A 17,104-nucleotide genomic window follows, 5' to 3' on the forward strand; every position below is an offset into this window, starting at 1 on the left:
CGATACCTGGAGCGGGCTTTTTGATGGAATGAGAGATGAAGCGAATACCGAAGCCCAGAGAAGCCCAGCGAAGCCCAGCGAAGCCCAGAGAAGCCCATCGAATAGATTCGGGTATTCTGTTCAAGAAGGCCTCCCCTTCCCCCCGTCTAGAGGAAAACAAACGAAGATTCCACCGATTTGGTGGCCGTTTAACCGCACTACCAGCATTTAAACACTTAAACACACACCAATTCCATTTAATTGCCTGCCATTCGGCACCACTTAAGGCAATGAAAACTCTTCGATTTCACTCCCTTTGCCAATGGGTCAGAGCCAGTGATCCTCCAGCAGAGACATCAATCACGGCCTGGTCTTTCATTTCCCTGACGCTTCTGCTGGCGCACATTTTGTTGATGTAATTTGATGCGTTATTATTCAAATAATATATAATTTGCAGCATTATATCGCCCCGGCTGACAGCCAGACCTGAGCTTTTGTTCACTTTTCCTTGTGGCTGGCTGTGTCGCCCCCTGTGCGCCCCTGACCATGGTCCGTGGTCCCTGCCACCTGCCATAAGTTCTTGTTCTTGTAATTATTATGGTGGCAGTGTCCAGGAGCGAGGCAAACCGGCTTGACTGTGGCTTCTTTTGCGTTGGCTATCGGCTGAACGCCTTCGTCTAACTGTACGCTCAGCCAGGCACCAGCCGATCCCGATCTGTGGCATACCGAACATCTCCGATGTTCCGTACGTGTATGTACTCGGAAGAGGTTTCAGGCGCACACTTTTTGCCGTTAGCCGCGTGGTCTTGTGGCGTATCTGTATCTCGGCTGGTTGCATGCCACAGACGCCATCGCTGTTGGAATCGCCATCGTTGCCGCCGCCACCACCGCCGCTGTCGTCTCCGAATCGTAACAGTAACAGACTTTATGCAAATTGTTGTAATATTTTGTCTTCTTCCTACTCTTTCTCTTTCCATGATTTCGTTCTTATTGCGTGTAGTGTGTCCATGCTACAGGGGAGGGGGGTTGGGGGCTGGTCAGGTGGGGGATTGGATGGCACATCAAATGGACCGTTGCTTGTTACGGACCGCATAGGCGACACTCCATGAAACGGAATTACCGTTTTGGTAGTTTGATTCTGACAAAGCTCATTGGGCATTTATTTGGCTTTATTATGCGACTTTCGGGCGGGTCTCTACCCTGCCTCTATCATCTCTCTGATATATGGTTAATGGCCGCCGTTAAGCCGGGGGATTTGTCACAGATGGGAATCTATTAGTGAAGAGACTGCTGGAAATTCACGCCACTCACGGCAAGGGACCGACTGATTTTCCAGTCATTTTTTCATGCATTTCCCTGTACGGATTACATTTCTTACATTTTCGAATAAATAAACACAAAACTCTCGCGTTCTTCTCAATTCCATGGACAAATTGTCTGAAATCTTCCATGGACATGACATAAGTAATGGGGGCCTCCCCTTCAGCAGGCAGACACGCCTACTTTAACACAGTTCCCTCCGCCCCATCCCCTCCCCCCCCCCCCCACTCTGGCATATACATTTCACTGAAAAGAGAGAGAGAGAGGCAGAGAGAGCCACCACAAAATTGTGGCCACGCAAACACGTTCCTCTCTATTAAATTTCATAAATTTATTAAATTATGCCCCACCAAAGCCAGAAAAACGAAGACAACAGAGAATCCCCAATGAAGTCGCTTAAATATAGAATAATATGCGGGGCACGACGAAGGGGCGGGTAGGGAGAAGAAGTTGGAAAACTAGAGGGGGGGGGAAAAAAGAAAAGAAAAGAAACAAATGCCACCAACTGAGAGAAGAGTGCAATTGGGTGCAGATACAAAGAGGCAACTCAACGGGGGGCAAAATGCTTAGGAGGGTGGGGAAAGATGGGTATCTGAACAACCACCCCCCACCCCACCCCCCTGCTCATTAGTTGTTGTCAGGCAGGAGACACGACAGACACGACAGACACGGCCTGCTAAAAATTAATATGTCAAATTATGCAGCATTCGGGTGGGGTGGGGAGGGGAGGGGAGGGTAGAGAGCATTAAAAGAGACTCTGAAGCGTGTCCAGGCAACATGCAAAGAGGTTCCACTGTGCCACCAGAACTCTCTTTCCTCCCCCCGGCACCCCTCCACTGCGTTCTGCGTCTTTCGTGCAATTAGAAAGAAGCTCGACTGAAGCTCCTGCCAAAATGTCAAACCGAAAATATGCTGCGTTTGCTGCTGTCTCCATGTCAATGTCACAAGAGAAAGATAGAGCGAAAGATAGAGCGAAAGAGAGAGAGAGAGAGAGTGGTGCCAGGTACTGGTTTTGGGTGAAAAGTGGAAATTGGAAACTGGGGAAATGCACCTGCTTGCCGCCCCCTGTGGCAGCATCATCTGAGAATGTTTCGAATAAGCCAAGTCTGATTTTCGGGCCAACAACATCTTGAGCAACATGTAGCAAGTGATTGTCCAACAAATTATTTAATTTGCATACGAGCTAATGCCTCCTGATGCTGAATGATGTGACAGGGGATCTGTTACGCCCCCACCACAGTCTCTCCATATATACACATACTATATAGACATATATATACGAGTTGGTTAGCATGTTAAACGTGTATTTGAGGCCGTCAGATGGTCAATGAGTGTTAGCGTCACGTTGGTGTCGTCGTCGTCGTCGTCGTCGTCGTTGTCGTCCCCCTGCGGAGCTCTCTTCCCAGCTTTACTCCACTTGGGAGTACGTGACATGCATGAACGATATGTATCTGTTGTACTCCGGCATTATACGCATACGTATACGGCGTGAGATATCTCTTTGTACGACTATGCGTAAAAGTTTGCCTGGCAGACGCTGAAACTGAAGCCGAAGCTGGAGCTGGAGCTCGAGCTTAAGTTGGTTTTAAGTTGTAAGCATTTAGTTGACATTAACTGGGATTTGGCCCTCGGAGGGGAAAGAACTTGACTGGGATTATTTATCGGATGATGCCTTCAGGGTGGAGGGCGGAGAATCGATAGAAAAATCCCAACAAAATAATTATATTTTATGGCAAAATATCACTTTCTAGAACAGCAACCATTTTGCATGAGAGTGAGCGGGGAAAGAAAACCGAAATTTTTCACATTAAGCGACTACCGAAAGCCATATTCGGTTTCTCTTGTTTTGTTTCTCCTTTCTTTTTCTTTGATCAAATTAAATGCAATAAATTTGAATAATTAAATGAATAATAATAAAAGGACGTGGAAGAGGGCAACCCTAATTCATATGCACAGCCATAGCCACAACCACAACCCTTTTGGTAGCCTCAATTTTCAATGACTAATTACGAGGCTTCAAAGCGAGGCAGAGCGGCACGGGCACCGACCGGGAACCACCTGTGGTCCTTTATAAATACAATATTCATACGTGCGACACACGGAAAAAATTCCCCCAGCTTAACACCTTGCATGTATAATGGCCTGTTGGTCGGTCTTCTGCCTCAACACCGCCCCCAGAAAAGACCAGACCAGACCAGACCAGACCGGGCCTACAGACCCTACAATGACCCGACAACAATTCGCATGGCTTCGGGGCGCGGACCTTGTGCCGTGTCACCTTTCCGAGGCCAAACGGAGCGGGGTACCAAAAGAATACGAGTCAAAATTTAAAACAGATGCTCATTATAAATATCCATTAAAATTACATGGCCTGTAATCAAGGGGTGGACCGAGGGCACATGCGGGGTGGACGGCGGGGGGGGGGATGCGCGCGCGGAGTTGCCTATTCCCGTCTTCTCGCTGGAGGCATAATTTGCATGTAGTCAAGTGTAGACCTTAACAGCATCTCTCTTTTTTTTTTCTCCTCCTGTTTCTCGTTGGCTCTGAAAGGGTTAAGCGAGCAGCCGGCCCCGGCAGGGACATGGGCGAGGGGGCGTTAACCGAAAAAGGAAATCGCGCTAAAAGTTGTCGGGCCTCGGGTTGCCAATCCTCTGCTCCCCTTCCGCTTTCCGAGACCCGGCTAACATATGGACGGGTCGACATTTTATAGCCCCGGGATCAGTTTCGTTTTTGGCAGACCGCAAAAAATGTTCGCATAAAAAAAAAGGGGATTCGAGGAGGAGAAATCCTCCAATATCGAATCGGAATCCTTAAAACCCTTTTTTGTCTGCCTTTGGTTTGGCTTTTAATAAAGTGTCGACATGTGTAATTTGCGGGGCCTTTTGTAGGCAACGGGAAGGGGTCAGGGAGGTGCTGTTGGTGACCCCGACACCGACCAATAATATTAATAAATTATGGGGGGCAGAAATTTTGAGCATTGTGTTGCGGTCAGGCAAGAAAATGTGTGAAAAGTGCTTGTTGACTCTTTGACTCCTTTTTACGGGTATTATTATTATTGTTTTGTGTGTGTCTGTGTGTGTGTGTGTGTGTGTCCATTTGAACTTTTGACCCGACTTGGGGTCCGGCGGGTAGCACTTCCTGGTATTCTACTCCTTCTCTTTCGTCGCATCCTTATTGAATTCAAATTGTTGTTTTTTTTTGTCTGTGTCTGTGTCCGTGTCTGTCTGGGGTTTTCTTCTTCTGCTTTGTTTGTGTTTCAAGAGGAAAAGGAAAGAAGAAGAATAACAGAAAAGAGAAAAGAGAGACAGAGAGAGAGAGAACAACAACAACAGTTGACAGCTTGTCCTTTTGGGCCTTTCAATCGGCCGGCTATGCCTGTTCCATCCTGCTCAAATCAACCCTTAGGACAATCCAATTCTCTCTATTACTACATCTCTCTCTCTCTATCCCACTCTGTCTCTTTCTGTGTGTTGTTGCTAGTCTCTTTACGGTGCTGTCTGTTGCCCTGTCTATTTTGACTTTAACAACGTCAGCAACACCCCCAAAAATACGCAGAAACATGCATATACTCGTACATCGTCCAGGGGGGTGGGGGGAGGGGTAGTCAGAGTCATCATTAACGCTGTCCGAGGGTTGTCTGAGCAGTCAAGAGGGGTTGGCATGAGGGGGGCATCGGTCTGAAACTGAAGGCTAAAACTGAAGTGCGTTCGAATAAGGTGTTCGGCTGTTGCCGGACAGTGGAATCTACAGATAATAACGGACACCAACAGATGGGGAAGAGTGTTTACGGAGGAAGGCCGGGTCTACGGGTATTTCCCATTCAAATGAACCTCGTTTCAATGATCCGTACAGATTCTCTCCGTGATTCCTTCGTCTTTTGTGCCCCCATTCATTCCATTTCGTTCCACTGTATCCCACAGGATGACTGGCTCTTCCGCTGCCTCAACGCTTCGACTCTTAATAATTTGCAGCATCTCCACCATCATCATCAACACGCCCCCAACTCAAACAACGGCCAGCTGGAAGAGTTCTCTTCTCTTCTCCCCTGCCCTCTTCTCCCCTTCCCTGCTGTACCTCTCTTGCCCTTTGGCCTTTCATAACTCGCGCTGGGCATAAAATGTATCTGCAATAAATTAAAAACTCCTTAAATGTTGGCAAAACTTCGTTTATTCCTCAACGGTCTCTCTCCTCCTCCATACCGGTCTTCCCCCGCCTCGGAGTCCCACCCCCTTTGGTCCATTGTCTGCCATCTTTTTTGTTGCATTATATTTGTGGCCTCCAGCCAAAAATACAAAAACTGAAACATTATTTTTATATTGTTTTGTTCTTGTAGAATTGCCACTTTGGACTAGGCGGGACCAGGGGAGTGGGGGACAGGGACTGGTATATACTCGGTTTGAGGGCATTTTGGTCGGTTGTCCGGCCTTTGTTGCTGCTCCTGGTCGGATGCTCACGCGGCCGGCATGAAAACTTATGTCGGCGGCCTTTGGGCGCAATTATTTATACATGCCTCATAAAAATCGCAAGACAATGGGACCCCAGACTGGGACCAGAGTCCCAAGCCCCCAGACCCCAGACCCCAGACCCCAGACCCTAGACTCCAGGCAGAGGCCCAGACCAGATCAGGCCGAAAAGGGACAGCACCAAAAACAACTTGGAGTCCACTCCGACTTGGGCCTAACAATGCAGTCTCTGGACTCCTTTTGTTGTGGTCAATGTTGCAACTAGTTGTTGTTGTTGCTGTCGATGGTTGCTCTTGGGGCATTCTCTTGTAAGCCGAGGTACTAAGGGCTGGCTGGGGGGAGTCCACACTACAATTACCCACAGAAGAGGCCGTCTGTTTGATTTTGGTTTGGTAATAAAGATAGATCGATGGATCAGTGGAACAGGAAGCGATCGTTGCGAATGGATTCGAGCATGATAAATACCCATATGGACCTATAAACTGATGCATCAGCCATGGCTGTGGGGAAAGTACTAGGAATTTTCCATAGAAATTTCGTTGAGAGCGGACTGGCAGTTCCAGCTGTTCGCTGGGGGACTTGAATAGATTTTTGATAACGATAAGTACACCCCCCCCACCCCCACCCCGCCCTTAAAGCTAAAGTTGAATTGGCCCAATTGTCTTGCCGCCTGCCGCCTGCCACTTGGCCCTGCCAATCCCTCAAAATGAGTTCATTAAAATTTAAATTTTCAACGCTGCCTTGGCTTGGCAGGAAGCTTAAGCTTGAAGGATAATTTCAGATAAATGTGGCTACTTTTCCATGGACTACAGACAACAAAAAAAAAAAACTGCGGGCAATTTAGAGGAGTACCGAGCCCCAGTTCCAGTCCCAGTCCCAGTCGCAGTCGCAGTCACAGTCCTTCTCCCCAGCCAGGCAGGGCTCTCTCTTTCTTCGCCAGGCTTTATGTTATTGTTGCGGATCTGTTGCTTTATGCGTCTCAAATATGCGTAAATATTGTTCCCCCAGCAGTCTCTGTTCTCTGAACTCTCCGTATAACATTACCATTGGCTGTTGGCATCCCTTTTGCTCTCTCCCTTGGAGAAAAAAACGCAATTTGCGCCGCTAACCTAACGATGATTGCCAAAAACGATGCCCACGGAAAGCCGTAGGGGGGGAGGATTTTAAATTTTTAATGGGAATTTGAAATAAGTCCCAGTGCCCAGACAGGGACGAGAACGAGAACGAATACGAAGACGACAGACAGGGGCAGATAACACTTTTTGGTGGAGTTTGCTCTTTGACAGAGAGACTGACGACGGCTTCTGTTGCTCTGCTTTCTCTCAGCCACAGGGGCGGGGAGGAAAGAACCTGCAGTCACTGTCAGCCCGAGTTTGAACGACTCTTCCCCGCTCTCCTGCCTGCTGCCTGCTGCCTGCTGCCATGCAAGAAATTGTGATACCCAGCAGAGCCTGCTCCTGCGTTTCTGAAATCTGAATATTTGCACTTCAAATAGATTTGCCTCGAGAGGAAAGTGCTTTCGCTTGTATTTTGACATTAATATGAGATTATTCTATTGAAATTTGCACATGTATTTAAAACAACATATTACATTCAAGTTAAATATTTTCTTATTCCGATTAAATATATTTCCCGCAAATTTGGCGTTTTGTGCGAAAAGTTTCCTTTTCGTTTTTAGGTGCTCGCGTTTTCGCATATTTTTGTCCACAAGTTAGTGCTGTAAAGCGCACATTTGGTGCTGTTAAGCGCACAACATGCTCTGTTATGTGGCAAAATCGGGCTGCGTCAGCTGTTTGTCTGAGACCGCAAGGTGTTGTTGAGTTAAAAAAAAAGGAATTATTATTTATAAAAAGTTACCCTCGAAATGGTGTCGGATTTATGTCCATAAGCCCTCTATTTTGTTCCTTTTGCAGGGTATCTCAAGCCTCGACTACTTCGTCTGCTTGCCTCTTCTTTTCTCTTCCTTTCACGAATTGTTTTCGCTTGCCAGCCGCCTGCCTGCCTGCCTGCGTGTGTGTGTGTGTGTGTGCGAGTGTGTGTGTGCGTGTCGAGTCGAGCTATCTAAAATTCAAATCTTTTGCGGTTTACAATGCGCCACCAGAAGAGAACAACTCCGCTTTTTCTCTCTTCTCTCTGCCACAGAACGAGCAGAGCCTTGGGGCGTCTGTCTGTTGTTGTTGTTGTTGTTGTTGTTGCTGCTTGTCCGTTTGCATTGTTGCCACACTTCGTAATGCAATTTTGTGGGGGTTGATTTCGCCTTCAGTTTTTGGAGTTCAAGGTTGACCCGAGTCCCTGGTCCCGGGTCCCGGGCCCCTGTTTCGGACAAATCTCATTAAACTGCAGTTATTGCGATGAGATTTTTGACGCCGCTGAGGGTTGCAGTCGTAGACGAGTCCCTGGTGACATTTCTGTGCTGATTCCACCCTGAAAGTGGTAAATATATTCGAATATATCTCAATATTTATGCTAATATTTTCGTTACATTTCGAGTCAATATTTTTGGCAATAAAAAAATGCAAGACAGATTAATTAAATTGAAATTTATGAAAAGCTTCCAATCCAAACAATTTCTTTATTCTTAAAAAAACTAAGATACAACTGAGGCGTGCTTAGGATACTTTTCTAGGTATTTACTTATAGATCTGTAAGTTCTGTAATCCATATATTACATGTGATGCTGTAATTCGGATTGCTCCGAATCTGCAGTAAATACCATACAGAGTGAGCGAGAAAAAGCACCGAAATTTTCGGATCTGACACAATAAAGGCTACGATACCGGTTCGTTCAGTCCACGAATCCGAATTGATTCGGCTGCCTCTGCAGGCAGGGCTCAAATATGAATCTTTCCATATAAAAATGGAATAATCTACAAATTGTTTGTCTGTAACTCTCTATCCCTTAAGTTTGTGTACACATCGCTTGCCCTCATTACATTAGCCCACTCCAATCCACTCCCCTCCACTCCCCTCCACGGCAAGCCAGGCCACTCATTCATATTCGTTTTCCATAAGTCTCCTCCTTTAATCCCCTTTAATTACAACCCACAATCCCATTTTGCCCACATTTAATTTAAGCCTTATTAATTAATCGCTGCCAGCAAATGAATTTGCCTCTTTGTGGGCTTCCCTTTACGCCCATAGCAATTTAATCATTTGTATCTCCTTTATTCCTCCGCAGGATCTCCATGACTGCGGGGCCCCATGCCATGCCATGTTCTTCCCGGAGAGAGAGCGGACCGTTCTCCGCTACTGGGTGGGATCCTGGGCGGCAGTCTGCGTGGCGAGCTGCCTTTTCACAGTAAGTTTTTGATCCGATGCTTCCGTTGAGAATCATATGATATAAGATATTGTACCATAGGGGCCTTCGGCTACCCTCCATTTACGTCTTCCTGCTGCCAGCCAGCCACCCACCCAAGCAGCCACCCAGCCAGCCATCCACCTTTGTTATCCTTTGCTGAGTGCTGCCATATTTTCTTTAAGTAGAGCTGAAAGCAAACATCTTTCCCCACGTAAAAACGACTGAATCCTGATGCTCTTCTCCTCCAGCAAGTCTATTATTAAGGGGTACAGCGATGGGTGGCGAGAGGTAGCCGGGACGAGGTCGTTTGGCACTTTGGCAAATCCCACGCTTTGACATATTACCTGTCAGTGCATATTTTTCAATAAACTTGGCAAAACATATGCAGAAGCCAGCGCCAGCGCACATCCCTCCTCTCGGCACCCTGCGGCGGTCTTGGCAAGGAGGATGCTACCTTGACAGCGGAGGTGGGGCAGCCGAGCACGGCAGAATGGCTGGCGGGCTGGCTGGGTGGGTGGGTGGTTGAATGTATCCATAGATGGAAGGACAAATACCAGAGAAGAAAAGTAAATTTCAAATATTATTAGAATTGCCCTTTGATATTCCGGAATGTCCTGACATGCCTCAATGTCTCCCATTCCTTTGACTCGCCCCGAGCATAGATGGCCTCCAAACTAATATTGGAAATAGTTCCCGCATAGTAATACGCGGTGTTTTATTCGCTTTCGAGGAATGTGGATAGCCTTCAAGTGGGGGACCCTCTTTAAGGGTTCAAAGATAGGGATTACGGATTGTTGCCAAGCAGTCGAACAGGATGGACAGTCCTTCGATAGATGGGACGCCATAATTCATTGGTAATACTCTTCGTACAAGGTCCTTCTTTGGCATTCTGGCAACTCAATTCCAGTGGCAGCCGTTTACCATAAAATATCCATTCATTTCGAACAGTTTAAACAATATTTATGCCTGCCTTCTCTTTCGTTTCCAATAACCATAAATCAATCAATTTTCGTTGTCTAATTATCTCGTCTCGTCTCGTCTCGTCTCGCTGGAACTCTATTCATCATGTGAAAGGTCCTGTGGAGGAAGCTCTCTTCCTTCCCTCCTGCCCCTCCCTCCTCTCTGATCTGTCACTTTACTTGAGCGTATGGAAATCAACTTGTTAGCAAAGCATTTTCCCCATTTTCCCTCCCTCCCCCCCCCCCATGCTAATATTTGTTACCTTTTTTACGTATATCCATCATGTTCAGGAAAAGGACCATAAGTTGGAATAAAAAATCAATTTAGTTGTGGGGTCTGCTCCGAAGCAGGCACACGACAGGCCCTCGAATCGAAAGCAACCAAAACGGGGAGACCGAACCTGCTCCAATGCTAACAATTCCCAAGTAATCACACGGACCAGCCATCGGCAGGCGAGGGGGACCCAAAAAAGAACATCTATCAAAGCGGGAGAGGCCCCAGCTTCCAGCTACCAAGGACTCTGAGTGACACACACACGTCATAAAGTTGTGCTACATCCATCAAGCCCTGCAGAGGTCTAGGGTCTAGGGGCGGGCCACCCCCTGGGGGACAGTGTCACTCACATGGCGACATGTTTTTGCATGCTGTCTCTGGTTTTTTCACCCACCACCACTCTCTCCCCTCTCCCCTCTCCGTTCTCCGTTCTCCGTTCTCCACTGCGATACATTTTTGTCATTGCATATAATTTGTCGCCCATTGTCAGCGCCAGATCCTGCCCACACCGTGCGAGGGCGTGGCATATCAGTGCAATCCAGAAGAAGAATAACAACAGCAACAACAACAACAGCAACAAATTCTATGCAAATTTCAAAATTGTTTTCCCAAAAAGGGGGAAAAAGCAGAGAGAGAGGTTTTTCATTTGCCTGCTCATTCTACTTACTTTTTACGATTATGATTATGTTCTCTCCGAGTGTTCATTCCCATTCCCATTCCCATTTTCATTCTCGTTCTCATTCGTCGTATATTTATTTTGTAATTTTTTTTTTTTTTGCCCTGGCTGAAACATTTTGCATTTTCCACGCATCCATCAGTCCAGACGGAGCTGAGTTCATGCAAATTTTCTCTATGCTTTCCCTTTCCATTACCATTTCCCTTTCCCCTTCCCTTTATTCGCTGTTATTTAGTCAACTGCAACATTTCCACTGATTTGATTATTTCTTTTTTTTTTCTATTTATTTCAATTTCTGTGCTGGATTTACTGATTGATTGCAATTCATCGAAATCAGTGCATTTGAAGCTATTTATGGAGGGTTCTTCACGAGACAAACCAGATTTAATTTGGTTTTTAATCACAAAATGAAAGAAAACCCCGAAAAGTGTCTGGCCTTTAAGGATCCCTTTAAGATTTTCCCTTGGAAAACCACAAATATTCCGCCCCCCTCCCACAAGCTAAATATGTGAATGGTTTTCATTTTGATTCCTCCTCCATTTTCCATTTTCCATTTTGCTTTCAGATGCTTTCAGATGTATGTATATTTTCGTATGCTTATATTTTTGATGCCCCTGCGAATTGTAGTCAATACATCTCAATAAATTCCCCATGAAATGTGGGTTATGTTTGTTGTCTGTTTGTTGATTTTAATAAACTTTCTCTCCCCCGTCTCTGTCTCTATAGAAAAACTGCAATGCCACAAAAATATGTCAATAAAAATGGCAATAGTAAAAAAAAATATATGACACATGAGAAAGCATTAGAAAATTGCAGTTCAAGCTTAGAGGTTGTCGGAAAGGGGGAAAGGGCGGGAAAAGCGGGTAAAATACTCGATGATTGTTTGCCTTTGTACTTGAAATACTTCGCATTTATTCAGATTTAGTTGTGACATTTCTGGGCATTTGGTATTCAATAAATAAAGTGCTCGACTAAATGAATGGGTATGAAAATTGGTATGGAAATGATTGTTAAAGAATACAGATTTTTGTTTAAAATTTTACTAAAAATTTTTGAAAACGGATTTTGAGAAAATTGAACAAAAATTGCTAAAATATATTGAAATTTAAATGAAGTAAATTCAAGAATTTTAAAGAAATATATTCGGATAAAAGTGCCTTTAAACCAAATGAAAGAAAGCATTCTCATCCTTCAGCATAAGGATCAACTAAATGAATGGGTCTGGAAATTGGTATGGAAGTGATTGTTAAAGAATACAGATTTTTGTTTAAAATTTTCCAGAGAAAATTTAACAAAAATTCTCAAAAATAAATTTAAGTTTAAATGAAGTAAATTCAAGAATTTTAAAGAGATATATTCGGATAAAAGTATCTTAAAACCAAATGAAAGAAAGCATTCTCCTCTCTCAGCATATTCGCCAACCAATTTTCCACTGACAGCGGCCCGGGTAAGACCTTTGGGGGCTTTACATTTCCACTATCAACAGAAATTATAAGCAAACAAATTTTATTTCAATTTTCGCGAAACTAAAACTAAAACAAAAATATTTTCGCCCCAGAAACTTTTGTCTCAAGTTGAGGGCTCCGAATGTCAGAATGGAGCCAGGTAAAAGTGTCAGGAAATTTCTGAAGGGAAAACTTATTGCCATGCGGTGAGGGGGTGGCTGCTGGGGGTGAGGAGGTGGGAGTGTGTCACATCAACTGTCAACAATCAACACCTTTTTCATTAAACGCATTAGATGAGATGAGACAATGACTCTGCCTGACGTGCAGACTGTGTCTCCCTCTCTCTCCCTCTCTCCCTCTCTCTCTCTGACTTGACATTTGTTTTTCAATGAAAAGCGAAAAGAGGAAATGACAATGTGTGTGTTTGGGTGGAGGAAAATGGCTTGATAGCTGAGCAGCGGCAGGGGGCAGGGGGCTGGGGGCAGGGGGCAGGGACATAGTGGATGAGGATGTTCGTTGCTGACTTTGATGACTTTTCCTTAATTACAAAACCTGTGAACAGGGGACCTTCAATTGAAAACTACGAGTAGTACACGGGCAAACCGAATGCAGTTCATCGAGCCGCATATTTCAATATATAGACACATGTATGTACATCTGTCGGATATCCAAATACACACAGCCCGCCGACAGCTGAATAGCAGGAAGCCTTTTCGGGCTCTACAGGGTCTTTAAAGGCTTCAATGTTGATACATTTTTCACTCTAGATATTTTTTTAAATATATATAATAATTTAATCTAAACCAAAGCTCTTTTTGTGATGTTTGCATTCAGGTTTTAACATTTGGCGTGTGCTCTCCCCTGAAACGATTAATAATAGTTATTAAATAGGCTCGCGTACTCGTAATTTTTAATTATTGAAATGTATATTCCATAAACGTCAAAACTGTCAGAGACAGCAAATACTCGCACAAAAACCTCAAACATTTACCACAAATTTATGCCACATTCGCTGTCGCTGCCGCTGTCGCTGCCCCCAACCTGACTGAAATGTTTATGTTAATAGTTAGTTGTTCTAATAGACGATCCGCCCCGCCCCCGGCCCCGCCCCGCCCTCGACTAGACCCGACTAAAAACAATAAAAACTATCCCATTGCTGATGCTGTTTTCCTATGCAAATTTATGCAATTTTTGTTCAAAGTATTTTTTTTTTTTTTTTTTTTTGTCAGTTGAGTTAAATCTAATTTATGCAAAATTCAAAAACTGCCAACCGCTGGCAAAGCTCTCAAAGCTTTTCTGTGGCTTTTAGTTTTCAACACTCCTCAGCTGTGGGTGGAGATGGTGGGGCGGGGGGAGGGGGAGGGGCTGCCGCGGAGGTGGGTGTAACCACTTTAGTTTTTGGGCTGATTTTAATGACCCAAGCCGAGGAAATTTATGAGCGCTAAAAATTGAAATAAAATTTGTTTTTTTCCCCCCTCTTTTTCTTTTGGTTTCTGTTGACCGTGAAAGGCTCTGTGCTAGCGAAATAATTTATTCAGAGTTGAAGGAAGCCTAAACGAAGGCGTTGAGGAGGTTATTATTTTGTGTGTTTTATACCCGATATATTAGGGGTATATTAGAGTTATCCCGTGGCGTCTTCTGGTGCGTAGATTGTAAACTAATCTCAATTACTGGTTAAAACAAATAATTATGAAGTATTTCACACAAACGCCTCCGCTGTAGTGGGTTGAAGATATAGTTCCACCTACAACAAATCCAAAAAAAAGGTTCAAAAACATTTCTATTGTTGTAAATCTTAGGACTTGAGAGATGGAATTGGAGAAGAGCCCTGCTTCGTTTCGTTTAGTTTTTTGTATGTTTTGTGACATGAAAATGTATTTAAAATTACTACTGATTACTTGTCAAAGAGCTCTATATCGGCCGTCTGCTCCGCAGCGGTGATCTCCTGCAAATCATTCGATTGTATATCTAGGATAATGGGAGGACCTGCTTCCATATCCAGCATGGGTTCACACTCGGCATTCTTGTCACCTGAGGGACCTCCAAAATCGTCCGCCTTATCCAGCTTCTCAGCATAGATCCCGACTGTGGCTTGGGATTGGGGGCACCCCGAGTCCCCGGGTCCGTGTGGAGTGGCCGCAGATTTGGAATATCCATGTGGTCCAGACATCCCACAGTGCATAACGCTTCATTGGGCCACTCCTGGGCGCCGGCACTCAACGTTTCACTGTCCATGAGCTCATCCGTCTCCTCGGCATCGAGGTAGCCCACCGTCGAATTGAGCTTTCCAAAAATCAAAGTTTCCTTGTTCTTTGCCAACGTCGATAAGTTCCTTTTGGGCTTAGGTGCCCCCTGCGCCACCTTCGATATCACCTGGAGGTCCCTCAGGCAAGCCCGTCGAGGTGCGAGCATTCAAAACCGCCGACATACGCAATGCATCGATGTAGACCTTGGCCGAGGCATCCAGCCAAGAGCCAGCCATCTGTGAAGGTAGAAAAATGGGTTAGGAGTTCTCCCTATCGGTCGGAGGGGTAAGGAGTAGCTTTTTGAGATGTCTATCCATTATCAACATCAATCGACGACATATCCCAGCTCATAGCGTTTGTACAGATCCAAGCAAGAGCGTAGCGTCTCGATCGGATCGACGCAGTGGGATCGTGTACAAATGTAGAGTTGCGGTCGCAACAGCAACACACAACGTTCCCCCTCGTTTTTTGGGGTGGATTCAAAGCTGTTATTCATCCAGAGCATGACCCGCACCATGATGGTTGACAATTCTTGAAGGCTTTAAAGCAATTAAAATCCACACACACACACACACATCAGGCACAAAGAGAGGTCAGAGGTTCTTCACTCCATATCTTATTACGCGCCATTGAAACAAATTCATTATCATGCCCCACCCACTAAGCCAGGCCAAGGCGGTAGGTCCTTTGTCTACGAGCAGCAGATCCCCGAAAACCCCCCCCCAAAAAGTCATTTAATTCGAACAAAACTCGAACTGAGAGAAACAGTTGGGTTTTTCGGGCCAAAATGGAGTTCAGCATACGCACTCGCACTCCCATGTGTGTGTGTGTGTGTGTTGTTGGCCTTGCATTAATGTGGCGAGTATTATTGTTACCACGACTAGACCTTTTGAATAATTCATGGCTGCAGCAACGCACTTCTCAGACTCTCGGAAATTTATTCATTTGGAAATCGTTTTTCTCCTCCGAAATTATAGTTCTCTTAGCCAGCTTACATCTAATTTCCACCTACGTAACCCCTTTCCTTCCCCCTCTCATCATTTACATATATGGTAAGTGAAGGGGTGCGGTGGGGGGTAGGTGTGGGGTGTGGGGTGTGGGGTGCCAGTGAGTCACTTCATTTTGTAACTCGTTTTGTCGACAGACAGAGAAAAGCTGAGAAATTGAATTGAATTGTTTATTTATGCCAAGCTGCAAAAACAGTCAACAAAAAAAGGGGGTGGGTGGGGAGTTCCTGTCGCATCTCCCCATCCCTCGTCCCCATCCCTCGTCTCACTACCTCTGGCCGTCTAGCAATTTGTTGTGCCACGCATCGGAGGGGCTTTTGTAGGTGTGACCAGATACAAATGAAACGAAATCAGCTGAAAATGTTGCAAAAACATTTGCCCCGGACACGCCCACAAATGATGCGTCAGTGGGCGGCCCGAAAGAGGGAAAGAGAGACATCTGTGGGTGAAGTTTCCTCAAGTTGGGAGACTTTTGTTTGTGCCACACCCACACACGAAAAACTTGAGAGGAAAATCGCAATAGTAGAAGAGTTTTCCCCCACTTGAAGACGGAAGTGTAGGAAATTGTAGGTTTCGCAGAAACCATCGGCATTGGGTGTACCAAAGACAACAGATTAAAGACGTTTTTTTGGGGCCCATCTCCACCTCAGAGACCCATTCCAGCTAAGGAATTTTTTGGCCATATTCATTAAGGCCAACACCAACCCCAAAGGAGAAGCAAAATGAGACCCTCTTGCGAGTTAATGCCACAACAATCGCAATCACAATCAGCTAATGTGTAGTGCCTAATGACCAGGGCAGAGTCGCGAAGATCCTTAATAGGTCCAGCGACAAGAGACCGACTAATGCGATTTTAAGAGATACTCAAAGAACAATCTCTTGGGTTAATTAAGGCAAACATAATTAAATCTAAATTCATATTTAATATGTTGCATTCTCCTTCTTTTTATTCCATTCTCCTCCTGCCAGGTGCTCACCTTCCTGATCGACTCGTCGCGCTTTCGCTACCCCGAGCGGGCCATCGTCTTTCTGGCCGTCTGCTATCTGGTCGTCGGATGTGCCTATGTGGCCGGCCTCGGAGCGGGCGACTCCGTGTCGTGCCGCGAACCATTTCCGCCGCCAGTCAAGCTCGGACGCCTGCAGATGATGTCCACCATAACCCAGGTAAGATGACACGAAGGCAGAGCCCCCCCCCCTAACCCCTGGCAGAGAACTTTCACACACAGATGGTATTCATTATGGTCCGTAAGCCAATGGATCATTCAGATCTATCTATGAAACATAGCTGAGATGTGAACGATCCATGGTAAGTCTTTACTTCGTGTGATCTACAACATGAGGAAACCCTTCTTTAAGAAGAACTATCCCCATAGTTCCATCATATCATATACCTTTAACAAAACAGACCTCCATATGCTGTGTGTGTGTGGATGTTGT

The 17,104-nt window shown here is 45.4% G+C and overlaps 1 protein-coding gene across 1 annotated transcript in view; it reads left to right on the forward strand.

Moving 5' to 3' along the window:
• The window catches only part of LOC6601953 (frizzled), a 90,964-nt gene that overhangs the window by 21,162 nt on the left and 52,698 nt on the right, over window positions 1–17,104 (forward strand). The window contains exons 2-3 of the mRNA XM_026993822.1: window positions 8,941–9,060; window positions 16,637–16,831. Coding sequence (XP_026849623.1) covers window positions 8,941–9,060; window positions 16,637–16,831 — 315 coding nt within the window. The remainder of the gene's footprint in view (window positions 1–8,940; window positions 9,061–16,636; window positions 16,832–17,104) is intronic.

The sequence above is a fragment of the Drosophila persimilis genome, unplaced genomic scaffold (genome assembly GCF_003286085.1).
Source record: "Drosophila persimilis strain 14011-0111.01,24,50 unplaced genomic scaffold, DperRS2 tig00000900-arrow-arrow-pilon, whole genome shotgun sequence".
In the NCBI taxonomy this organism is placed as follows: Eukaryota; Metazoa; Arthropoda; class Insecta; order Diptera; family Drosophilidae; genus Drosophila; species Drosophila persimilis.